Source organism: Ischnura elegans, chromosome 3 (assembly GCF_921293095.1).
Source record: "Ischnura elegans chromosome 3, ioIscEleg1.1, whole genome shotgun sequence".
Taxonomy (NCBI): Eukaryota; Metazoa; Arthropoda; class Insecta; order Odonata; family Coenagrionidae; genus Ischnura; species Ischnura elegans.
Window position 1 is genome coordinate 88611971 of NC_060248.1, and position 27136 is coordinate 88639106.

At 37.2% G+C, this 27136-nt stretch overlaps 1 protein-coding gene across 4 annotated transcripts in view; it reads left to right on the forward strand.

Moving 5' to 3' along the window:
- Positions 1 to 27136, forward strand: part of LOC124156126 (collagen alpha-3(IX) chain-like) — a 677324-nt gene that overhangs the window by 625609 nt on the left and 24579 nt on the right. For 3 of the 4 annotated variants that reach the window (XM_046530463.1, XM_046530462.1, XM_046530465.1), the window contains 5 exons: positions 310 to 480; positions 1380 to 1391; positions 11954 to 12025; positions 13057 to 13134; positions 24405 to 24512. In XM_046530463.1, coding sequence (XP_046386419.1) covers positions 310 to 480; positions 1380 to 1391; positions 11954 to 12025; positions 13057 to 13134; positions 24405 to 24512 — 441 coding nt within the window. The remainder of the gene's footprint in view (positions 1 to 309; positions 481 to 1379; positions 1392 to 11953; positions 12026 to 13056; positions 13135 to 24404; positions 24513 to 27136) is intronic. The other variant, XM_046530464.1, reaches the window with a different exon arrangement.

Genomic DNA, 27136 nt, shown 5'->3' on the forward strand with positions numbered 1-27136 from the left:
GCTCAATTCACTTCTCTAAGAGTCGTAACTCTATTGACAGACCATCGATAAAAAAAATTGTATCATGAATACGGTTTCACTAAAATACCTTGCTACAATTACCTGAGAAAGCTTTGGTAGTCACTTTTACCTTCTCCCATTATTTTTCCCCTTTCTATTTTCACTTGATTTCAAAGTTAGAAATACATGGAAACATACTCTTTTAATGATTGATTTCAAACCTTTTTCTTACCTTTTCAATTACAGCCGTGCTATTTTTTCTTAATTTTAAAAGTGATATTAACCATATTTCTGTCATTTACTTCCCAGGTTTTCGACAAGACGTGGCACAAAATTCACTTCGGAGTCTTCCGGGAAAGAGTCGTGCTTTATGTTGACTGCGAGGAGACCACGACGGAGTATCTGGAATCAAGAAATCCCATTGACGTCAACGGACAAATCGCCATCTCCAAGATGTCTGGCTCCAGGACTTCAGTGCCGGTGAGCAGAGCATCGTACTATGCACATTTATCCTGCTAGTATCTATGCATAAGGCAGAGCCTTCCGCCAAATTAACCTTTACTGCTATACCTTAAGTCTTAACTTTGTCCATATTGCTGCCGAGTCGTGTAAATACTTTCTTTCTGATATCAGTGATAAAAGTGCTCACAAAATAAAGATAGCGAAGAGGCATATTCATCTCGGCTCTATACTGCAGCTATTAACGCTATGCTCCTGCAGCGAAAAAATTAAAAGTGCATTTCCTCTCCATGGTTTTTACGCCTGTAAAGCAAGATATAATACCAGATTTAAAAAAAATAATTCCCTCTGGTAGCTCAAATAAAAACTAGGACCTTTGGGACTGAAATATTACTTCAGAATATCCTCAAATATTATTTTATTTAATATAATAATATCGTCAATATAAAATATGATCAAAATAAAAATATAATCAAAATAAACATATAATAAAAAATAAAGACAGCTCGCGAATGAGTAAAATTCAATGAAAATGGAGAGCACAAGCAATTTAAAAAAATGAACAAGAGTACCGCACATTTGAGTCGATGTATGACCTTTCTCGCAGAAAAATCATGAAAACATCTATCTTAAATCTGATCGATAAATTTCAGTTCAAACAAGAACAAAGTTCGGACGGTAATAACGCGGCTATCTCATTCTATACTTAAAATTCTTATTCATTGATTGCTTTAAAATTTATATTATTCCAGTAAATTCTATTTCTTGAATGATTTAAGCCTCCTGAAGAGCTTGATTTCTTTCGATTATTGATTTTTTTATAGATTCACTTAAACGGTAATTATTAAGCTTACCTGCGATGTTTTTGAATGACTTTATGTCTAACGCGGGTTATCTCCTGCTCTCCTGGTCCATTTCAGGCATCCCAGCTCGTAAGTATTCACTGGTGTTGAACTCCCTCTAACCCGCTCACGGCAGCTCATCAAGGCACGGATGCTTACTCGCGAGGACAAGGAACCCTTGCGTACCGAGAAAAAGGCGCACTCCGTTTTTATTTTGTTTTTTTTTTATTATGAGCGCTTGCACGTGCATTATTAACTCGCATTGGCACTCACCAAACGGTGTTTTTGTGAGCCTGGTCTGCGGTTTTATAACGGGAAGCATTGACAGATTTTCTGGGGAGAACTTGTGTTTTTTTCGTGGCTGAGATTATGCGGGTTTTTGTGACCATAATGGTTTTAATTCCTTTTACTTGAATACCCTTCAAGTTTACACGGCATGATTTATCGAGCATCATTGCAGCTACACCGCTCCTTTTACCCTTCCTCTTGGCCAGTAAAATCTGCTTTACCTAGCCTAGCATGAGATAATAATAAGCATGGAAAAAATGATTTTTTTCACGGTGATAGTGTTAATAAGGCTTTAATATTTTGCTCTCATTAACTTTCTCCAATTAAGGAAAAATATAGCATGTAATTTCCTCATTTAATTTTATAATGCGTTCCAATACATGTAAATAATTCTGTACTTGATAACATTTTTGTGGCCTCACAAGTTTGTCTATCTTCTATATAAAATAGCCATTAATATTTGTCTCTTTTTTGTGCAATCACTTATCATTTAATTTAATTTTAATTAACCTTGCTCATGCAGCTTAATGGGATTGGCTGCCAAAAAACTGAATCACATATTTGTATTCAAGACCTCGTATGATATAAAGAGTTAATCTTCCGTTACCATGTAACTACTTGGTAAAAATATATTAAGATATATATATTGGTAAATATTGATGAAATAATATTAATGAGATCGTACATTAGTATACACTTTTCATTGAGTGCAAGTTATTATTTACAGCTCCAAGCAAAATATTCTCCGTCCAGTTTTATCGTAGGATAAGCTGATGTTCTCTCAAACTTGTTATAATCCCTCACGATTATGTTCGACGTTGAGATTCTGTTCCCGATATTTTTTTTTTCATTTCAACTTTTCCTGTCTTCCCCAATGCATCTGTAGCTAACTTCATTATTCAAATTAACATAAAATGAGTCTAATGGCTTACTTCAATATACGCTCTGTATGATTGGTAGATAAACAAAGTTTTTGGTTAACCCTTATAGGCAAATTTCAACGTACCCTTAGGTAAAACTATTTCAAAATATCGCCGGAAAAAATAAAAAACTCGAAGGAAATATTTCGGGAAATATATATATAAACGGGTAAACAGAGGTATTTCATTTCCTTACCCTGGATACATGAAGCAATGTATTTTGCGAAGAGGCCCAGTAATCTGATAAAATAAATAAATAAATAGCCACTTAATAAATTAAATGTTTACCGTGTTTTGCACTGAAGAGAATATTGTCGTTTCCCACAATATACCTTACAAAAGGGAGCATGTTAAATCTCTTTCTCGTCATCCAAAATGCATTTGCAGCTGATATCAATAATTACAATCGCAAAATGAGTTCATTCTCACAACTTGCTGATTTCTCCACACTTTTCAATTCAGGGAACAATTATTTCTGGGCGTTAATGTCAACGTCCAAATCTGCAGTAATGAATTAATTACGCCCAGTAATTAAAAATGCGGATTAATCCCGAGAGTTTTTTTTAACTCTTCACTCAACGTAATTAAAAAATTCGTATTTGGATTAAGTGCCGCAAGGTTTTACAGGCATTGTAAAACTGTATGTCGCATTGGCGAAATTTCCCATCGCGTTTGTTTGTAGTCTTGGGGATCTTTACACGGAATGCATTCTTGCGCTCCTATTGTGTTTTTTTCAATCTGTCTCGTTCCCAGGGTAAACAAACACGAGAGGGATAATCGGGTTTTGCGCATTGTACCAGGATTGAAGTGGTGAAATCCGAGATTATGAAATGGTTCTGATTGATAAGACTGCGACGGTAGCGTTTCTTTTACTCTTAATAATTCCAGTCATCTACTTCATATCCATTCATAGCAATAATTCTATTAATTCATCTAACTGTGCGCACCGCGGAATATCAACTGATACGTTATGCTTTAGGTGATTTCTAAGGCATTTGTCTGTCGTTGGGGTCACCTTTAGGATATTTTAGAAGTAATATTACCGCATCTAGAAGAAAAAATTGCCACTAGTTGAAAAAATATATAACACTTTTAGACAAAATTTTGCCTTATTAAGATTTTAAAACACCTCATAATCGAGTTTGTTTCCATTTCCTGTCACTGGTGGTACTTGTACTACTACGCAGCCATCCTTACTGACTTGAAGTAGCGCCAAAGAGGAATGCAAAATTGTTCCATTGGCTGTTTCCCACCACAACCATTGTATTATTTTTCTTTCAATTTGGTATTAGTGTAAAAATATCAAGTGTTGGGATGTTGTTAGGGTGAAAGAAGAGACCTAAAATTATAACAGCAGTGAGCTTAAATCTAAAACGACTAAATCTATGAACAAAAAAAAAACAGCTTTTTAAAACAATTTTCAAAAATTTCCGTCTTTTTTTATTTTTTCCATCGTGCGCGCTCTGATATACGTTTCCTCTGAGATCTCGTTTAAGACCGAATTTCAACGCTTAGCGGCGCTATGCATATTGGTGGCGGAGACCGAAATGAAAAGCTGGAAACGACTTGACCTCCTCCCCTCAAACGTCTCGCTGCTGCCTCGGCGCTTTACCCTGCGAATCGGTGCTCGTATGAGATGATGCAGGTTGTGGAGAGGAGTGGAAGGAGGGGAGGAGTGAATCGTGCATTGCAGCAGTGAGACCAGTGGGCCCTTAGGCGGGTTGCACGCGCGCCATTGCGTCACGGTCGAACCTCACGAGATGACCTCACGTGATTCAGGTGTGCCTTCGATCCGGTGAGAGATTTATCGATTTGTCACAGATGGAGTTGGGGGAAGTTATTTTGTAGCTCGGAAAAGGCATTTTTGCTCCTCTTTTTTTAACTCGAGGGTTGGAAAGAAAGAAGGGGGAATCTGTAGTGCAGATTACTGTGCGGGATAAAGGATGTATGCAGAGCAGATTTCAGGTGCAAGAATTGAATGACTCAGGTATAGAGATGATCTAATAGTAATTGACGCTTTAAAAACCCATGATTCTACTAAACGTTAAGCCATCTGAAATGTGAGATGTAAATAGGTCTTCTGGATGAAGAGTGTTTCAATTTTGAGCATTTCAGTAAATTATAATTGTATCACGTTCAGTCACGTTTTTTCCCATATCGGTGAAAATTATAGTTTTGGTATTTTACCTTGACTGGTCTCATGAACACTTTTGCCAAATAGCTCGACTAATTACACGAAATAAATTTTATGGTCTACGTCCATAAATATGGGCAGGTTAAACTCCCTTAAAAGCCGTGTCCATTTTAATGGAAATTATGACTGAAAGGGTTTTATTTCAGTAAGGAGGCCCAACGGTAGGCATTTATATCTACGCCAAGAATGGAACCTCTTAACTAATTTGCAGAAAAATGAGAGAATGGAATGATGCCAGGTTTCACGTCCGTGTTTGCTCTTCCACGTCACATTTTTTCGATAAAATAAATGAAGGCCAACCGTGTCACCAAATTATCTTTCTTTCATGGAATTGAAGCCCAATGTAGAAGATTTAGTTCATTAGCAGAAATTATAAAATCAATTTTTGCATCTCCATTTAGAATAAGAGTACATTGGCGTATCTTAGTTTATATGAATTGCATATCGCATTCAGCACGAATTGGATAAGGGTCAGTCTTCAAGGTGTAACGAAAGCCAACAAAGTGCAGAATATTGGCAGTTTGCTCAAGGTTACACATTTTATTCTTTCTCAAATTTTCCTTGGATAAATTTTCTCTTCTAATGAAATAAACAATAAAAATCAACCAATTCTGTCCCTTAAAACAACTAATCAGTCTTCATACCTTTCACAGAAAGTTTTATTTTGGTGTAGGTCGTGTAACATGGCATTAATTTCAACCTTGGATACATTTGATAATCTTGCACCGATAATAATCACTCCTCCCTAAATTTTCTTTGAGAGTCTTACTATATGATAGACTGCATTTCACAGTCTTACCAGTTGATATGCATCTCTACGCAATGTATCATGATAATTTTAAATATATTTCATGGTTTTTGAACGAATTACTTAAATTGACTTATTATCACGAGGATATGTGCGTTAAATATTACTTGAATAAAATCTCTTGATTCGTTTCGATCTAGAAATATTTTTAAGAAAACTTTGAATAGCTCGTATAGCATCGATAATTAATATCATTTTCCTACTTTATAGCTAGGCGATATCTCATCTTTTTTGAACCACTGCCCATTCCAACTCAACCTTTTTCGCTTAATGCCATTGTCAACCGATAGCTACTCAGCTCAGGTGTCCAAGTTCATAGTTCCAAGGAAAGTTGTTGCGAACGGGACTTAACCCGTCGCGACAAAAGACAAAATACGAGAGATGCGACCTTTTAAAAAGTAGCGCTCCGATGGCGAAGGACAGTGGAGAGTTCAGTTCCGAAGCTTAGAAGAGGTTATAAAGCTCGGAGTGGAGTGTATTGAGGTCGCATGGGAACTTGGGTCTCCCGTCCTGGGGGAATGATATGCGAGAATGATTGAGGCGCATGTGGCGCCAAACAGCCGTTGATCCCCAATTTAGATATTCTCGTCCGTGGAATCGGCCGATGGGGTCCTCAGGGTTCTCCTTCCGCTGGAGGTGACTTTATTGACCGCTCTCCCGTGGGGAATTCCACCAGCGCAACGGTTTTCGTTTCCCTACAATAGATTGTTCCTCTAGCCAGATTTCCTTTTTTTTCTTTCCAGTTTTTTTCAGTATGGCCCGTGAATCAAATTGAAATTTTCATTGTTTTACAGCGAATAGCTATTCAGTAATTAATTTTATTATGAGTTAAAAGAGGACTTTTTCCTGAATTGTAAATGGAAGCGTTTATTAAAAAGAAAGGGAAATCCAAAACTTTTGCCTGAATATCCAACGAGTGTCCTGTAGAGATAGCCATAAATTTTAAAAGACCCTTAGTTTTCTCTTGAATCCTTGCAAATTAAATTTCTTGTTAGTAGGCTTCTTTTTGTTTTGAGTGTTTTCTAAATATTGATTGAAAGTTTATTTCAAGCTTATTTTCATTGAAAACATTCCTACTGATCATTTCGTTGGCTAGTAAATTTAGGATATAGTGGTTCAAAAGTGAGAGTTGCCCTTGACTAAACTAACAATATTCGTATGTGAACTGACGACTCAAGAAACAACCATGCGGCATATATATCCCTCAGTAAATGTAATTTCGAAGGCCAAATCCAACCCTCACAGAAATAAAAAATAAAAATGTTGAAGTTAACAGCTTTGTTAATTGAATACCTGTGGTAACATCTTCTGTGAATTCTTCTGTTCTATTAATCTTGAGGTAACTTGCAGTTGTGCACATGAGCTTACAGAATGATCTGATCCTGTCCTAAACACTTTTTCCACTAGAAGATAAAATTATGTAAATGCACAAAATGAGAGTCAAATGTTCTTCATGTCAGTAGCATTTTTTTAAAATTCCAATGCATCTCACGTTTTGCAATATCTATTTAATAAAGCCCCACGTCATCAAATTTCCGCTCCCATTTCGATTATGCTGAAGACTACGATATTTCGCCGCGAATAATTTAAGATGCATTTTGAAAGATTTGAAAATAATTTTTTTAAACTGTTTTTAATCGGCATAAATAGTTTCGACTCATGCGATAACATTAACGAGCAAATGTTACTTAACCAGCCGATACGATTCCCGGAAAAAGATAAAACATGCCGTTAATATCTGGCATTAAAGAAGCTTATCAGGTGAAATATTACTGGCTTTTAAAATATTGGCTATAGTGGTATGTTATGAAAGAATCCAGGTTGTCTTTCCCATCCACAGAGGAGGAAATATTTCTCATATTTCCATTCTTGCTTCCTTGAATTTCAGTAGTTCACTATTCTGGAGCGAATTCCGACGATGCCGCTGATGTGATCTCACCCTGCGTCAACCTCGCGTGTCGGAAGGTCATAACCTGATAGGTACTTTGATCTAGTTTTGGGAAAGAATCATTGATTTGTCCAACAAACTGTTTGTCTCCGACTCAGAAAACCCATTATAAACTATTTTATGATCGAAATGGCTGTGTTCCGATAGTAGTTTTTCCATTCGACGATACCATAGTATTTTTATCCTTCCTGGCAACTGCAGAATGCTTTTCAATGCTGTTTATTCCTTTTTTTCTCCTTATTTTCTGATTTTTAGTGGTAGTGAATGTGATTCCGTGAGACGAATTTGTTTTATATATCATGGGCATTTTTATGCCTGATCAAATAAGTATTTATAATGTAATTCCATGTATTACTGCTCACAACTATTATCGAATTTCATTTTCAAAAAATAATTTTTACTGATTCCACCTTATTTTTATTATTTGCGAAGCAAATTAGTCTACTGTTAAATCAATCTTTCATTAATAGCAAGAAATCCTGCAAAATAATTGTATATTTTTTTCCTCTGTAGATGATTGAACCGTATAGAATATCAAATCATCATTCTTAGTTTTTGAGTAACTAATTCCTAAGTATAGTACAAATTTACGGCGCAAATTGAAAAAAATAAAATGGGAATATACTTTGATTATTCCAGTTAGAGTGAAGTTATAGAAGTTGCAGGATTTAGTGATGAAAATTAAAAGCTCCTAAGGTGGCTGCTTAGTACCAAGAGGCCCATATTAAAACCACAACTTCGGAACTGTCATGGAAATCTAGAAACGTTCGCGTTACTTGAAACTGTTTTCTCAAAATCCTGATACTTTCCTTTCTTCCAAGGTATTCAATTTTCTGGGAATAAAATCTACTATCAAAGTAAACAACATTGAAACAAAAGGTATCGTCGAAGTCTGCCAAACAGGTCCATAATTTAATGTGACTTTTAGCCGTCTCAATCATGGTTCTATGCGCGAAAGCCTAAAATCGCCCCTGTATATGTTTATTCTGGTGAAAACCCTCTGGTGTGGAGGATGACTTGCCGACTTCCACGCAAACATATTTTTAACAGTGAACACCCCATAAACTCTTTGCAAGAATAGAGGAGCTGTAAATATAATGGAAAAGACGTACGAAAATAAATGTATCATCAAGGTCTACCATTCATATCTGTAATTTAATTTTGCATTTTGCAATTTCAATCTTGGTCCCATGTGCGAAAGCCAAAAAACACCCTTGCACATGTTTATTTTGATGGAAAACCTGTGGTGTTGAGGCCAAGGATGATTTGCCCACTTAAATGCGAACCTATTTTAAATAGTAAATACTCAATAATCTTGGCAAGATTAGAGGAGTTGCAAATACAATGGAAAGGACGTTTTTTTCGAAATCCTGATACTTCTCTTTCTTCCAAGGCATTAAATTCACTGAGAATAAAATTTATTATGTAAGTAAACACCACGAAAACAAAAGCTATCGTCGCAGTATGCCAATCAGATCTGTAACTTTGTTCCACATTTTGCCATTTAATCTTGGTCCCATGCGTGAAAGCCAAACATTTCCCTTGTATATACCTATTTATTCTGGTGGAAATCCTCTGGTATGGAGAATGACTTGCCAACTTCCAAATAAACCTATTTCGAACAGTAAATACTCCATAAGCTCTTTGCAAGATTAGAAGAGCTGTGAATATAGTGGAAAGGACGTTTTGTTCTGGGGCAGAGGGGAGGGCTGGTAAGCTCATGGTTTCTTTTCCGCTCGAGCGCACTGCCACGCGGAGCTTGAATGTTTCCGTTGTGGTGGTGACGTAAGAAACGAGGAAGAAAGGAATCGAGGGAGTGAGATGGGGTTGAATGGCTTCTTCTTTTTTGTCTCTTTCCACTGGATCGTGTGGGCGGTTAGCCCTGCTGGGGAGAGGGGGGGTCCATTAGCATGGGAATGCCGTTATTAACCGCAGTTCTCGAGGGAAGAGGAGCTTGCGAATGTCCAATTACACCCGGCAACTGAGGGATAATTAAAGGGTTGGGAGAGAAAAAAACTCCGTTTTCTCTTGTCACTCCTTTAAAAGCGATAAAGACCGAATTCCGTGGGGCACTCTAAGCGAAAAGATTTTGAGGAAGGTCGAGGAGAGAATGTTGAATAAAACAAGAGTAATTAAGACTATTCAGAATCCCAATTTTCCCCTCCATCATTCTCTCTGTCTGTCACTATTTCCCTCTGTCCTTAGAGGGCTATAATCAAAGCTTGGTTGGAGTTTTGCATTGATAAAAGCTATTTTTTTATATTTTTGGGAGGATCACTTGCGTCTCATTTCATTCAAATGCCCTTAGGAGTATCCTATGTGGAAAGTTACAGATTTTAAAGTAGCCCAATTGGGTGATTATTATATTTTTTTAAGTGGTACATTATTTTTTTAAGTGGTACATTATTTTCTCGCTTTGCCGACATCATTTTCGGTCTCTTTTTGTCGCATACCATTACTTACCCTTCACTGCATTCTTTTAAAGTGTTAGAAATCTGTCAACTCGTATTTAGGTTCAACGTCTTGAACCATATCTAAACCTGCTGATTTAAAGCTAAATCATCAATTGACACCTAAATGAGTTGCTTATACCAAATATTATATAATTTATGAAAATGTTATCGATGAAAGCTCATTTATGTGGGGAACTAACTTTTTGTTCATTTTTATGGATTCATTATTTTTATTCGGCGCATGTCTTCGTTCCGAGGTTTCATCGAATTAAAATTGCGATGAAAATTGCCATTTCTATTTATTGGTCGATATCTAGCTCATGATATCACATCCGCATTACATGCGATAAAGTAGTTTCAACGGAATAAAAGAAATTAACTTCTGCTGGAATTTTTTACAGATTTTTAATTCATTTAACTTAACCGGCTTTTCTCTGGACCCATATTTCAGCTGTTTTACACTCATTAACTAAGTTCCATCCCGTCTCCACTCAAACCCGGTTCAGATGTTTAGAATCTATTAAACGTCAAAGTTGGCAGTTTTTATTCCATCGTCGTAGATTTTCACCTGGAATCATCATCGTCAGTAAATAATTTAAGTATTATTATGATTCATCGTTTTTGTTGGCTGTTCGAACTGGCTAGCTGATATGAAAGTTTTGTTCTATTGATCGGTTATGAATGAAAAATATTGAGATAACCTTTTCTAGGTCATTGTTAATATTTTTCATTGTTTTTTTTCTCATGTAAGGTCTTTTATGAGAATATTTGTACCTCATATGTGTTTATTAACCTCAAGCTATGCATAAAACGGTGTTGGTTGGTTGATGTGGGTCGCATCATGACTTTTTGCTTTGCATGTCTTTGTTATTGTATGACTCAAAACGCGTTCACTTGCTTAACTTAAGAAGTATGCTTGGTTTTTGTTCGGATATTTTCAGTGATTCAGCCTAGCTTATTTTACAACACATCCAAGAAGATTTATTATTTTATTTTAGTTCTACAACATTGATTCCACATCATGACAGGTATGTAATCATTAATACTAATTGACCGAATTCTTTGCACTAATAAAACCAGTAATTCCATAATTTTTCGATATTTTAATTTTAAATGCTTAAATTTTTTTGTAATTTGATAATTATTAGAATAATTGATTAACTATCAAATCCAGATATTATGAAAGAGAATTCACTATAGTCCTTTAGCTTTCAGATATAGCACTATAGACATATGGATAAAACAGTTTCCCCAGTGCCATTTTGGCTTTCATCAGATAGAATGTATTTAGCGCTAACATTCCCAACCGATTATTCGCTCGATAGAGGGACATTAAAATGGGTAAAACACAGTAGATTCATAGAAATAGAATCTTGTGAAGGCTAGATTTCTGAACAATATGTACTTTTCCCGAAATACTTATGAAAAATCCAATTTTCCATCGTTTTAGACAGAACGATAGATATGAAAATATTTATTGTTCAGGAATAAAACATATCAACAAATAATAATAATACATTTTAGGCATATCGATTATTACAAAAATAGACTTTTCATTTCTTTAAATGTTTGTATGTAACATATTCCCATTTCTAAACACAACGAATGCATGTTCCTACGTTAAAAAAGGCAAATGGAGTCATACACTAACTAAGCCAGATTTGAATCAACGCAAAAAAATCTGTATTATAAACTTCAACAAATAAGAAAAAAATGGTCTAAAAATCCCGTTTTCCCGTTTGATATAATTTTGATCCACTTCATTATCCTCTAGAGACAAATTCTGTTTTCCTATTTAATAAATATGAGACATTTCCGTCCAATCCGACCAAAGCTACCAGTTTCTGTTTGAGGTAATTATTCCGATCTTAATCTTAATGCATCGAGAATGACGGCAGTTTCACAGTTTCGGTACCATGCATTCTTTCACGACTTTGATGGAGGATCCATATTAATGAGGCCACATGTATATTATTCTATGGCCACTTTGTAACCTTCTAATGTGTCCCTTTTCATTCAACTTCCTCGTTTCCTTTTACAGATCGACCTGCAGTGGATGGTGCTCAGCTGTGATCCCACGCGGCCTGAAAGGGAACCATGCGAAGAACTGCCCGTGAGTCTGCATTTAAATAAATCACAAGCAAATCGGCATTGAATGTGTCACCTCTTCGGATAAGTTTGATTTTATTTCAATTTTAAAACAATAAGTAGATAGAAATATATTTATTGCTCAGGAAAATCCAAAAGAATTAAAAATGATAATGCCGTTTGCAGACACATCGATAATTACCAAAAAAGACAAACTTTTCATTTTTTCATATATTTATTCTCATTTCATAGCATAACATATGTATCTACATGCTTACGTAAAAAAAGGCAAAGGAAGACAAATTTTCATTTTTTGAAATGTCTATGTATAATGTCTTCCCATTTCATAACAAATCAATCGTTAATATAAAAATGAAATTCAGATCATTCCTATCTTTTTCTGGTACCGCTGTCGAGCATTAAAAATTACGCACTTCTTGTCCTATAACTTCCTCATTTTTAACCAAATAGATTAGATATAAGTGGTGTCATTGATCCTCATCTTTTTGCTTATTATTCCCCAGACATCAAAATAAACGAATGAAAATCATGATGCTGTCACAAACTCAATTTATATATTTCGTAGTCCAACGCTTTTGAGAGATGTTTAAAACTTAATTTTACCCGATTATCGCCATAAAGAGCATCGAGTACATGACATTTGCTTCACAGAAAAAAATTAAACTGTCACATGAGTAAACGAGACCTTTAATGAAGATACATATGCCGCAATTTGTTAGCGAGATTAGCGGCAAACAAAAATAATTTGTCTCTGATTTAATATTTTACCCCTCTCCAATTTTCATGATAGGCAGGTATTATTACAGATCTTGTATTTGTATTATGTAATAATTTATTATGCATAATTTTGAAAAATAATATTGCTTTATATTCACGAGAAATAAATTATGCCCAAGTGACTCTGTAATTAAAACTTTTCGTTCCTTATCCGAGCGTGTCACGTTTTCATTCTTTTTTTTTGTTGGTTTATTCGCTCTTGTTTCATGTTTTTTTCCTCTTTCCATGTAATCATATGTTAACATTTTCTCGTTACAGCGGCCATCTTTAAGGCCTCAGGGAGGCACCTGCGAGACTGTATGCCCCCAAGGACCTCCTGGAGTCAATGGTTCCGCGGTAAGTAGTCCTTTTCTTGCTGCTTATATTGGTCAAGATTTTGTTATATGTTGTAGATAGTTACAACTGCAGTTGAAATAATTCTGCAATCATCAAATGAAATGAGACTTTCTCTTCTTACTTAGAATTATATTTGATGATCTGGTGCCAGCCATCATTGACATATTGTGTTATATTAGTCTTTATGTTCTGTACCAAGTGGGTTAAATATCATGTTTAAATATTAGTTTAGATATTATCAATGATGATGGAGGCCATAATTTCAACTTCATCACAGCGCTTGTTTTTTATTTATCACTGGTCAAAGCGGTCATCCCGGAGTCATATCAATATTTAAAAACAAATCTCTTATTAAAAATCTCTCAAATCTCTTTCAAAATCTTTTCTCTATTATTCGTTTTATTTAAGCTCTTTAACACATGATAAAGCCCTGCAGGGGTGCAGCTAGGAATTAAGGCTAGAGTGGGTTTTAGGCGCAACTAATACTGGGGGGTATGTAATACCCGCTGGGGTAAGCAGGACCTGCGGGGGGCCCCCTTCCAGAAAATGTTTAAGATAAATGGTTCTAAAAGGTGTGTTTTACAGCTTTCCGAAGGATATTGTATTAACCCTGACTCTAGTCTACAAGAAATATTAATCATTTTAAGCAAAATGGATTCAACTTAAAGTATTTTATAATAATTACTATAATAACTGACAGAAACTTTGGTCCCGTGAATGGTTTAACGTTTTGCTTGTAAGACATCTGTCCCCTAACATCAATTAAAAAATTTGCCACATTTTTATTGAAATATTTCTATGAGCTCTGGGGGGATTTAACTCTAAAAATCCCCATCTCCGTGCCACTGAAGCTCTGTGCCGTGTGCCACTGTGTCTTGTATTTTTCCTGTTTCAGTTATTGTTATGAAAGAAGAACCTAAATGAAGGAGACTATCCGCTCGTGCACGTAAAGCATTCGTCCTCTTTCACTTTTTTGTCACTTTCGCGATGTGACCTGGGAGCCCTGTCTTTGTAATTAAAATATCTGTTCCTTGTTACGCGAGTCACTCCCATGGAAACGCCTTGCGCTCATTCTGAAGTCGGGAACGCGGAGAATTCTGATTCATTTCCTCGTTTCAACTGCTTTCGATAATGAGAAGGACTGGAACAGGCAGGCCGCGACTTTCGCGAGGCCCCCGACCCGACGACAGCGACAACGGACGTTCCCTGAAGCGTGTGACACTCGCTGAAGTAGTAGCAGGCGATACCTCTCCCCATCTCCGTACGAAGCACTCATCTCATCCGCGGTGCCGTTGCCCCGGATCTGCGATCTCTTTGTCGCGCCAAGCGAAGCTGTACGCGAGGAGTAGGCCGGAAGGATAAAGCTGTTGATGGAACAGTTAAAAAAATGAACTCGAAGAATTGGAAGTAGACTCAAAGTAGCGCAAGAATCCCCGTATTCTCTGCATTTTTGCTCCAATCTCAAATCATTGTAAATGAAGTATGAATTTCCCTGACTGAATTAAGAAAATACTCCTCAAAAAGTTATTGTTTGGGTTTTTATTCAAGCCTTTAATATAATGAATAATAACGTCCTATGCTCTTATTTTAAAATATGCCTTAGATATTATAACTAGCTAATAATTTGATTAATATATGGCGAATGTATAAGGTTGGATAAATTACAGTTGAATGAAATGAAAAAAAATCTAGCTTGCTACCATCGGCTCTTTTTCAATTGAGGACAAACCTTTTCCGTCTTACGAACGGTTTTTTTACTCTAATGAAATTTGAAGCTTCTCCTTCAGATGACGTTCAACAGATGTCATTATACTTGAATCAGGACGTAATCTAATATTTATAATTATCTTTCTGTTTATATTATTTCTTGCATAAATGGGTATTTTCTTCTTCCCCTTAAATTCTCGTTTGCTTGATGAACGCTATTTTAATAAATGCCAAAGATATTATCTTCACCACGGGAAGAGACAAAATATTGCGCCAAAATGACGTCATTTATAGCGAGTTATATTGTGAAATTCTATAAACACCCAGCATTTTCTTCTAAAATTTAATTAAAATCGTTAATTTGGATAGGATTGTGAATGAATATAATTAAAATAACATAGTCAAAGCTATATAAGTATGCCACATTAATATAAATAAATAAATTATAGACGTCGTTGGGATAGCATCGTTAACGCTAACGGCCAAATGTTGTTGTTTTATTTGGGAGACGGTGTGTATCGTGCATCCTTGTCGGCTGAGATTCCATGCTATTTCGCCACCATCCCACTCGCCCTACTTAATCTCTTTCTGCATTTTGTATCACTGCGATCGCTTGTTTTCGTCTTGACCGCCCGCGTGGCATGAGCGGCACGCACTGCGCCCATCAAAGGAGAGGAGAGAGAATGAGCGGGCACTTAAAGTGGGAATAGACAAAACGAGAGATTGCGAATTGCCTCTGCGGCTTAGTAATCAGTCGTGGCTTCATTGAGAGAGAGGCGTAAGCGTTGCCTCTTTTTACTCAATGTGCTTCGCATTCTTGCGAGCGATCACAACCAGGCTTTAGGAATGCGCCCGTGTCCCCTGCGGCAACGGCTTTTTGAAGAGCTTTTAGAATTTCAAAGGAATTGTCCCATGGACATTTTCTGCCGAAAAATGTTTGAGCCGTTGCGATGATTTTTTATACATTATTCTCGGGACATAATACGAAATTTGTATTATATTTGTGTAGTATAAATTAATATACACAAATATGCTCAAATGTCATAAATCCATGGATTTCAATGGCTTAAACAATCATCACCTATATCGAGCCTATATCATTAATTAAGTGGTTAGAGTTTTACATATATATAGTGGTCACAAATACTCGTAAGTACAGGCCAAATCCGTGTAGGTTTTCAGGGGGTAGATTTCTTATATGAATGGCAGAATTTCATGTGAACAAAGGAGGAAATATTTTTTGTAGCATAGCATGAAAGAATACATCTTCGAGTCTTTTTTGTGTTCAAATTGTATCACAAGCATTTGTTTGTGCTGAAACTCACAAAATCGTCAGCATCTTTAGACGAGTTTTCACCTAAGACTATGCTCGAATAATACTCGCTGGCTCCTTTAACGAAGCCGGTACACTATTAGAATCGTACAATGCGCTGTCCAAAACAAAATTGGGAGTACGTTAATTTAGCAATTATATCTCTCGAAATTTTGTGGTTGTACGATTCAAATTAAATACTTTAATGAAATGTTGTGGATAAATAGTGTTGCCTTCGTGGATGGCATCCATTGAGGGGAAATCAAAATTAGGGTACTAAGAATGCGGGTGAGGCAATCGCTATATTTTTAACTAAGCAAATAATTTTTCCAGCAATTTTTTCAATCCAATTTCCAGCCTATCATTCCACCATTTTCATATAAATAACGTGATTCGACTTACATTTTGGTATTTATTTGCTAATAGCTCAAGAAACAGAGCGGATACGCACCTAAAATTTATATAATTGTGATTCTTTTAGTATAATGAACACTGAGTATATGTCTATATGGCGAATACATTTATCTTAATTTTTCCGGGCTTAGAGAGGTAGCTAAATAAAAATTTGTATCTTTGTTTTTAATACTGCCTATGTAGCACTGAGGTAAAGACTATTGATTTCTTTGATAGGATGCATTTTAAATGTATGAGTTCCTCTGATTTGAAATAAAAAACAATTTATTGAAATGAATGTTCACGCAAAAGTGGGGAATGGGAATTAATAGTTACGAACAACAATTCAAGGATTTTAGCCTTAAATAAGAATGCAAAATTCGAAAACTTGTGATCCAAGCAAAAAGTAACATGTCATATAACCGACTTGCTTAAGATCATCATAAAATTGCTTTTTATGGATGAATTTAGGAATATGTATCAAAGTATAGAGGATATGGAAAGCAATACGTTCTCATGGTAATGGTGTACTCATTGTTACTGAATATGTGGAAAAAAACTTTGGATCATTTTACGTTGCATCCTCTGATAGGCCACCCGTTTGAGAGCGTTGGAAGATCGGCTCTTAAAAATTCAGAGGCACTAAGTTTGTTTGCATTTCACATTAGAGGGTCAAAAGAGTTGAATGAGTAAATGCGTCTATGATTAATCAAAGTAAAGTTGGTCTTTCTGAGGACATCGATAAACATTTGCGGAAGGAAACATTGGCGCTCTAGTTTCCTCTTAATTACTGGTATTAAAATTTCCAAAACAATTTACCTAATTAATAGCTTGAAAGGCTTTCAAATCTTCCTTTGATGTTAATGGATATTTTGAAAAAAAAATTGAAAACAAATAATCGCATTTGCCTCCACTTTCGGCATAGCTGGAGTTATTGATGAAAAACAACTTTAGCGCAGATTGAAGCGTCATGCTTGGGTGCTGTCATGAACAGACTCAAAAATCTCTCTAGCTGATTAATTGACTGCAGTGAAAAATTTATATTATTAAGTAAGATGGTCTTTAATTATGGAATGGAAAAAAATTAGAAAATCACCTAGCTTTCGGAGAATTTAGTCGAGTTAAAGACATTCCAGGGAGAACCCAAATAGTGATGAGAACTTTCTTTTTAATAACCTTATTGATACGTGTGCAATTGGATTATCATCGCAGAAATCGAGTGTCTAGGCTTGTAATCTCCACAAACCCTCATTGAGACGAGCTCTGCGAATCCAAATTTTTGACCGTTGCATCAGTTTCTGGCAAATGTGGTAAGAAGCATTACAATTGGAATCGTTAGTTAGTTCCGTCATCCCGTTATATCGGCAAAATTTCCTGCTTATTGAAACGATAATTCTAAAAAGGTTATCGAGTCGTGAAGTTTCCAACCCTCGGCGTGCATACCCAAGCCCCGGACACACTTTCAAAAAGCTTGCTTAACTTTCGATGTCACCAGCGAATGATTGTTTTTTTCTCGTGTTTTTCTTGATATCATTTCAATAAATCTCTACTTCCAATAGCCCCATGGGAATATTTGTAAAGATTAGTTTTTTGTATCTTGTGAGATATACATGATAAAAGAACAGAAATGGTAATTTCCACACTTTTTATTCAAATTGAAAGTGTGCAAATTAACATTTGTGTTCTTTTCTCGTGAATATATTGAACTTCCACAAAATCAAGCCGGAAACGATTTCCTGTGTTAGAAATTGCCTAAAGTTAATTGAAGCAATAATGTAACGTAAGTGCAACCAATCTCAGTATAAAATCATTGAAAAAATTTTAAATTCGTCGTATAAAGTATATCCTTTAAGAACATACTATTTCCTATCCCATGATAATATTAAAATACTGCCAGCAGCTGCTTAATCTACAAGAGAACAGAAAACCAACATTCTCTACTTTATGTCATATTCTCTTGCCTTTATCGAAACAACAGGGAATGATCAGGGAAATTGACATCTCAATCATTGACTGCTAACAAGTTATGAGTATTTTTGCAAAGCCTGGAATCTCTTTCTCTAAAAACTTCACGTCATAGTTTTTTCGCTGTTTTCAAATATTGTCAGTCCTCAGCCAATTTTTCGAAGAAAACAAGATGCTACCCAGCTCGTGGCATCGTGTTTTCTTTCTCACACAGACCATTTTGAGGCATTTGGAAGCGCCTTTCACTACTATATTCAAGGTCAATGGAATGTTCTGCCATATCCGGACTAAAACTTTGCAGTTAGCTCCTCTGTGTGGGGTATACTTTCGTTTTTAGCACGACAAAACCATTTGAGATACGTATAAAATTGGGTTCACGCAGTGGAGCAGGCGACCTTTTTTGATTTTCCCCCCATGACAGCCATTAGCTCACCATTCTCTCGCATGTTCTTCCATCTCACACATTCTGTCATCCCCTCTGCTTTTCAATTTCATTCGTGTCTTCCTCGCTGGCTGGCAGCGCTTTTCTCTGATTCTCTCCCCATGATTTTCTGTTCTCGTTTTTTTTTCGAGAGAAGCGCACTCGATGGAAGAATATGAGGGCGCCCACAGATGAGTTTGGAAACGGAGAGAGAGGCGAGGTTGTCTGGTGGATGAAATACCTGCCTCTGAAACTTGTTTATTTCCTCGCATTTCGTCCTCCCTCCCTCATACCACGAGCAACCCTTTCCGTTGAGCGTTGACATGTGCAAGGAGCGAGAAAAATTGTTGGCTGTCTCTTTCTACGCGTATCTTTTCCTTCTTTTCGTCCGCGCCCTTTCCGCCCTTCGCATTATCAAGAGGATTGAACGTGACACTGGTAACTAGGACGTCTTGCATAGCGAGTTCCTTGCTAGTCGGAGTATGCGATATTAATGACTACTATTTTCCCTTAAACCAATTTCTCGTACAATAAATTTTCATTTAATCACGCATTCAGTGATTCAATCCAAAGGCTGCTGTGGATATAGGTTGGTGAAGGTAGAGCTCACCTCGGAATGAGCCAGAGGGTGTGAATTTCGTACATAGGTTAAGATTCAAATTTATGACTTTTCATTGAAAACGCTACATGCGCCTTCAGTGAGGAGAAATTGAAGTTATGAGGTGCAGGCTAGACCGATTTTTTTTGGTGATGGATCACTCACGTGCGAATCCTTTTATCTTGAAATTTTCATTGAAGCAGATTGGACCCTTAGCATTTGCTTGTTATTTGAGTGTTATTAAGTTACATCTGAGTAGGTAATTAGTAGTTGAATTGTAAAATCATCACATTTGAGATACAAGCAATTGTTGTAAAAAGGTCTACTTTGAGTGCAGCGAAAATTTCAAGATGATTACACAAATTTAAATCAAGTAATTCATCGTCAAAAAATTTCAATCGAGCATGAGGTATGCGTCCTCTTACTTGCTGCAATTACGATTATTTTCTGGCCCTACACGTTCAAATAGAGAACAAGGAATCCAGCCCGTAGAATTATTCCGACTACCAAGAGTATTTCGAATCAATACGTTCGGGTGATTAACAGCGGAACCATTGGATGAATTTTTCTGTGCTGTTAAGCTAATGCGGATACCCTCTTAAGCGTTCTTTCGGCACTAAATAAATTCTTCCCTCTCCGTCTTACCGTGCTATCTTCAATGGTGCAAATGAACCCGACCACCGATCGCTCCTCCGAATTCCCGGCTAACCAGACATCCTATTTGTTACGGGCGTCTTGTATTCCACTCCTCGAAGATTTGTTCGCTATTCCATTCCCCCTCTCCTCTCATGTCTCATCCGCTCGCAAACGGGTGACCTCGGGAAAATTTAGTGTCCCGTCTGAGCACTCTCCGAAAATAAAAACCAGGTGGACTCCCTTTATTCCTTTTTCCTTCGAATTCCTCTGGGCCTTCACGACATAGTCTTAAGGCCGTTTTACACGGGGCACGTACTTGCAAACTCTGACGTGTGTACGAAGGCGCAGTCAAAATTGCGTCGTGTATAGCGGAGAATTGCTGCAACACATGCGAGAATGCGTGGACGTGAGATGGCAAAATAGCCCAGGTTCTAAATTCGTCCATGCATTCGCGCAATTCCAGGCGATTTTAGGAATTAATTTAATTCTAACCACCGCAATTCCGTACCCCGTATAAAACGGCATTTACGCATCTTCAAGGCCGTAGTGTGACGTTCAACATTTATTCAGCAAATCAAATGAACATACTTAACAAACATATGAGTCTCGGCTTCCGGGCGATCCTCCGCGTTGAGTTGTCCATCGGTGACGACAGTTTCTCCAGCCATCCTGCTGGCGTCTTCAGGTCAGAAGTCGTCACCTATTGTACGGACAACTCAACGCGGAGGAACGCCCGGAAGCGGAGATTCATATGAAGGAATGCCGCGGAAACCTCAGATCATTCTTAACAAACGCACTTGTATAGGAAAAGTTCTCACGAATAAAATCGGGAACGACGGCACTCACTGTTACTTCACAAATCTTTTTAGCACAAATTTTAAGCACAATTTGTAAGTACTTCGGGGAAAAACATCAGGAGCGACGATGCGTACAATCTAATGCCACTATTCTTATTATAATACAAGCAATCTCTATGTTCCACGATGTAAATCAGAATTGTATTCCATTATCAGGTTATTGTCATTGTTTCTTCAATTCGTCAACCATAATTGTCACAGTAGCGACCGGGTGTTTCAGCCGAAGGCACTAACCAAAATTTTTTCGGGGGTTCACGTAGAGGGAAAAGCATTAGACTGGGGTGTCCAATTAATATTTTCATGCGGGCCACTTTGGAAATGAATCGTAGCTACCCAGGACGCGTACAGAATTTCCATTCCCATTTTTATTTTATGAATGAGCAGAAAGCGTGTATTTGATGCATTGGTGTTCACTACTTTTACCATTGCAATGTACCATTGCAAAATTTATATATAATGTAAAAGTGCGATGAATTTCGCGGGCCTGAAATTTTTCATGCATCCCCCGAACCGGGATTTTTTTAATAATAGGTTAAGTAGAGGGTATTTAACTAACTACTCTATTCATAATCGAAAAAACTTCATTTTTCAAAGAAATCTTATGTAAATTTATGATTTTTTAAATACTTTGTTTACATTCATGAAGCAAATTAATTTCGATTTTCTATTTCGGAGGGTTCCGGACCCCCCGGAAATACCACCCTCGCTACGCCACTGCATTCCACAGAAGTAACCCCTCTTTAAATGAACCCCATGAAATTTTCTGCGTCCGGCCTTACCCACACCTTTTTCCTCGTGGGCCGTCCCTTGGCGCTAACGTCCTCCCGTCCTTGAGAAGGACGTCTCCACGGCGAAAGATGCTGCTGAGAGAGGAATTTCCCGTCCGATCACAACTTTCACTTATATTTTTGAACGCTTCGATTGCCGTGGTAACGGAGTTGACGCTCCCAAGATAGAATTTGGTTGAGGAAAGAACACTCTTTTTCGAGACGAAAACATCTGCTTCAAGTATTGACGACTCATTTAGTCTACGGATGTACCCTTACCTATGTAATAACTGATACCTCACTCAATCCTGTCAATGTCAATGTTAATTTTATAAAAGTAGCCAAAACGAGTCTGTTGTTAATGGAAACGTGATCATAATAACGTCCGTAATGCGCAAATAAAAATAAAATATGTTTAGAATGATCGCAGGCTTTCCTGGCGTATAGAATCATGGAAGGTTACTCGGGGATTCCACCGGACCAGGTTCTCTAACTCCATCTCGGTACTCAAGCCCAGATGAAGATGGACAACTCATACATCGAAACGTCGGCCGAGATGGAGTTGGAGACCCTGGCCCGGTGGAATTCCCGAGTAACCTTCCACGATAAAATATTTTTATTTAATTTCAACTTCATTTTTCTTTTCAATCATAAACAAAATGAATAAAATTATCCAAATATTAGGTTTTTTAAAACTCAATTATTATTTGCCGAAATAATTCTAGTGAAAAAAGTTCAAGGTTTTATACTTATACGGATTAAATATAATTTGCCCCGCTATTCGCATTGATTTTGAAAGATCATACCTCGATTTCCCAATAAAATGCTTATTAATTTCATTAAAAAGACCCTGTTAAGTTACCTTTGCTTTTATATATTCGTTTGGATTTTAATTGATTTTTTGTGGAGTTTAATATTTGAATCCGATATGCGGATATATCTTGGGTTTTATTTTCATTATTGACACACTACTGACGTATTCATATTTCGAGAGAATTCCATCACCCCTACTAGAATTGTTAAAAGTGACACATAAATGGATATATGAGCTTGTTATTGCATCCTAGGAGGTATTTTTAAACAAATATTTCCAGTTGATCTCTCCATTCTATTCGGGTTTTCACCGCGTCCGTCGTGTTTTAGTGACAACAGTTTCGCTGACTGCAATGTCAGCGAAAACTTAGTGATTTTCTTATTCCTTGCAATTTCGTCCACCATCGAATGGATAAATCTGGACTAGCCGTGACAACATCATAGCTACGCATGTATCTCTATTTGTACGACAATTCTAAGTTCCAACGTTAAAATGTTCTCTGAGTTCAGCTCGATTTATTGGATTTGTAGGTTCATTTAGGGGTTTTGTCGTCCTTTTCATGGTTTTACATGAGGATCCAATAAGATTTCCGATCTTAGCGGTCGTAATGTCTGTATCAGCCTCTAAAATGGTGAAAATTTTAATACTTACGTTGAAATTATTTTAACCGCTTTCACGCTCGGGGAAAGCTTCGAAATCGGAAATAATGAACTCAATCGTTAAATATCTTCACTGAATGTCTTACGGAATGCAAACGATTTCAACTCAATCTAGTTTGACTAGATCTTATTTTCATCCTGCCTTTAAATGACTAAAATATATTCTCTAAATATTTTTTATAATTGCAGTTAATACTTTAGAGCTGATTCCACTGAAAACTAGATCACTTTTTCGATTGCGAAGCGGCGGGAAATTACCTTTGCCTTTGGCGAACAATCAATTTTCAGTCATACTGCGACTTTCGCCACAAGGAAGGCAGTGAAGCGTTGCTCTTTCGGAACGAGAGGTGGTTCGGCGAGATAAACTCGTCAGCCTAAGTGCCGAAGTGTCCTCAAGATCATTCGTCAACCTCGTCGTCTCTCTTCCTCATCACTATCAAATCCTCAGAAACCCCACTATTCGGCTTACCTTGAGTTCACCTTCTTCGTCGCCACCTATCGTACCAAAACCGCATTTGATGGCACAAGAAATCAGGGGCGGATAAATCCGTTTTTCTGTATTATGGTAGCCTCCAAGCTTACCTGAGCTTTACCATATCAATTACACTTATTTTTGTACCTGCGGGCTGCAAGAATATTCGATAATATATTTACTACCCATACTTTCCGTTTCTTTTGCTCTTAAAAGTGGTCTGCATCTTCGTGTTGGACAATCTTCACGGTTCATTTGTGTATTTATAAAATTTTCTTCCAAGAGAATGCAGCTATAATTATTTCATGCGAGTTTTTGTGCCATTTTATTGATGCTCTCATTAAAGGTCATCAAATTTATATCATTTCTATGGGAAAAGACGGATGAGAGAAATCTAAACCCGTTATTTCCCCCAATTCTTTCTCGTATCTTAATAATCTATATTTTTAAGCAATACCATTGTAATCATTGCTTAGACTTAATATTAGCTTGAGAGTTACTTACAGAAGAAAAACTAAATAATTAAATGAGTTTTTCTCGTTTTAGAAATCCGAAGTAACGGCTTTCTTTATTTTTTTTGCTTGCATGATAAAATGTTTGTCTTAGTTTCTTTAACTTCGGATAAGGTTTGTAATCTAGTTAAATATCTTTGTTTCCTCTCGTTTCCAGGGCCCACCAGGAAGGCTTGGACCAATTGGTCCCGTCGGACCGATCGGAGAGCCGGGTATTCCAGGATTTCCGGGAGAGAAAGGAGAACCTGGATCCCAAGGGAGACCGGTAATAATTGCACCGCGCGCAGCTATCCTCTTGTTTGGGTTAATTGAACCAACCCCCGAAAAAAAGTATTTGATTCCACCATGGTTTTACGAGACTTCCATTTTATTCAAGCGTTCTTAAAGTTTTGGTCTTCGTCCCAATTTGAATTTTACCATTCATAGAAGACAGCTAATGCACCAATAAAAAATGCGTAATGTAAAATACACGGGCGTAATTTTGTGGAAATCGTTTCTATTTTAATGATTGGTCTTGGCCATATTTTCGCACTCTTTTATTTCAAGGTGGCACTATGCGCTGAAACTTACGTCCACGAATATTAAAAAAAGGAGCCTCAAGTAGACCTCTAAAAGTGTTGTCAACCACCGCGGTTTACAAAAGTCGCCACTCGTTTAAATGAGTTTACAAAAGTCGCCACTCGTGTCACTGACGGTCATATTGATCCGATTTTCACGGAGAAATAAGGTACAATTAGGGAATTATCAACCTAAATTTACATTCATGATGGTGTGATTTGTTAAATCCATTACTCTTCAATGCTATTTCTCGCAATTACAAACATTTTACTGCAAAGCATTGGAAAAAAGTGGATCGCATTGCACTCATCACCGCGTCGCGGACATTTTTGAAAGTCGATTAAAATGCGACCGAATTGGCAACAGAAATCAGCCTTCTATGGTATGGAATTGAGCCTCCTTTATTCAGTCCCCTTGCTTACGGCCGTGGAAATAAAATAGTGTGGTAGTGAGACTGATTTGATTAAAATAAATATTCATAATATACATTTCCCATGTATTTTCTGAAGAAAGTGCCTTATTTGCGTAGTTTGGTGTATCTTGCATTTCATTAAGTATTTATTACGTTTGTCGAGCAAATTCTTCCGAAATCTAATCCAATTTTCATGGGTAATCTATAGAAAGTAATCACGGGTAGGCATTTCCATGTCTATAGAAAGAAAAAATTAATCGGTTCCTACTCCATAAATGCATTTTTCCTCATCGGTATCAAACAAATTTTATCTACCAGCATTTTCATGTAACCTCAAATATAAAAATTGACTCAAACATATAAAAATTTTAGTCTGATGAAGTACCGTGGCACATTTTACAATTTTAGATACAGGTAAATGTTGGCAGTTGTTCACTTGATGCAAGATAGATAGTTAATGTAATAGTTTCAAATGAGTAAAACGTATCAAAAAAGACCGGTAAAGGGCAGCAATGATAAGTCCTTCCAAGGCGTTATACTCTCTTCGGAAAGGTTATTGTCCGATCTTTCCTCGTCAGCATCCATCTTTTTAAGTGACAAGGCGAGGGTCAAATAGGAAATAAGTCTTGCTCCTTCCCGTTAGCGCGTTAACGACCGTCCAGCAAGCAGCATTGGTCAACTTTTTGGAGATACGATTAAGATCGGAACTCGTTCCCGCGGAGGATCATGTCTCCCGTGTACATCAATTCGTCCAACCCCAGAGCGAGCTTTCGCTTCCGCGCCAACCGCCTCGCCGCCTTCATTTGTTTGCCATCGTGTCGAGGCAATGGCGGAGCGGTGGATCTTCCGTATTTTTTTCGGCCAAGAGAAGCCAATACACCGGCTGCGGGCCACGCGGATTCGAGAGCGAAACGAAGATTAATGTTTCTTAAAGCAGCGGCAACGCAATGAATTCCTCGAGGACCACCCCCGTCGTTCACATAACGCTCGGGTTAACACGTGCTCCCGTGGACGTTTCGCAAGTTTCATTTTTCATCCGGTAGGCGGAGGGGGAGTGTCCGTGTACTCATCGTCAATCCCTTCGAGCCGCTCTCCATTAAAGGCCATGACTCTCTTCATTTGAGAGATGAATCTGATATTTCGGTCGCAAGGCAGACATTTGGCCCCTCAAGTGACGCCGTGATGAAATTTTGTTGCCCGCCCGCCCCCTTCTCTGTCTTCTTTGCGAAGTTCATTTTTTTCGGGGCGGAAAATCTCCAAGTATAACCCCATCGTCATGCATTACGTCGAGCAGCGATTTCTTGCGTACCTATGTGTGATCTGAAAATTCAGGGGCTAAAAACGCATCTCAAATTTTGGGCAAAGTAAATTTTGTGACGACGTCCTGCATGCTCCATTCAGTTAAATAGATTTTAAGAACAATTTTTCCAATGTCGTTAACACAAAAGAATTTTTTCGGTCTATGTGCTATTTTTCCTCTATAAACTAGAAAATTGGTCCTGATAGTGGATATGGCTATGCTCTCACGTTTCAGAGTTGTTTTCTCAGTATATAATCGTATTTTCAATCGTTTAGTCTCAATTACTAATAAAAAATTGTTAAGCATGCTGTAAGCTCATTGGTATAGCAACGGTCCAGGGCGTCACGTCCCCTCCTTCTCCGCCACTCCGAAATGTAAAAGTACAAGTACTTTGCTTCATCATAAAAAAAACAAAATATTGAAAAATCATGAATTTACAAAATATTTCTTCGAAAAATGAAGTTTTTTTCGGATATAAAAAGTGATACAATTAGTTTAAAACCCTCTACTTAGCACCTTGATTTTCAAAAGTTTTCCCTCAGGTTTTGGACCGCCCCAAACAAAATTTCTGGCTAAGCCACTATGCAAAACTGGCACAAGAATACAATTAAGAAACCCA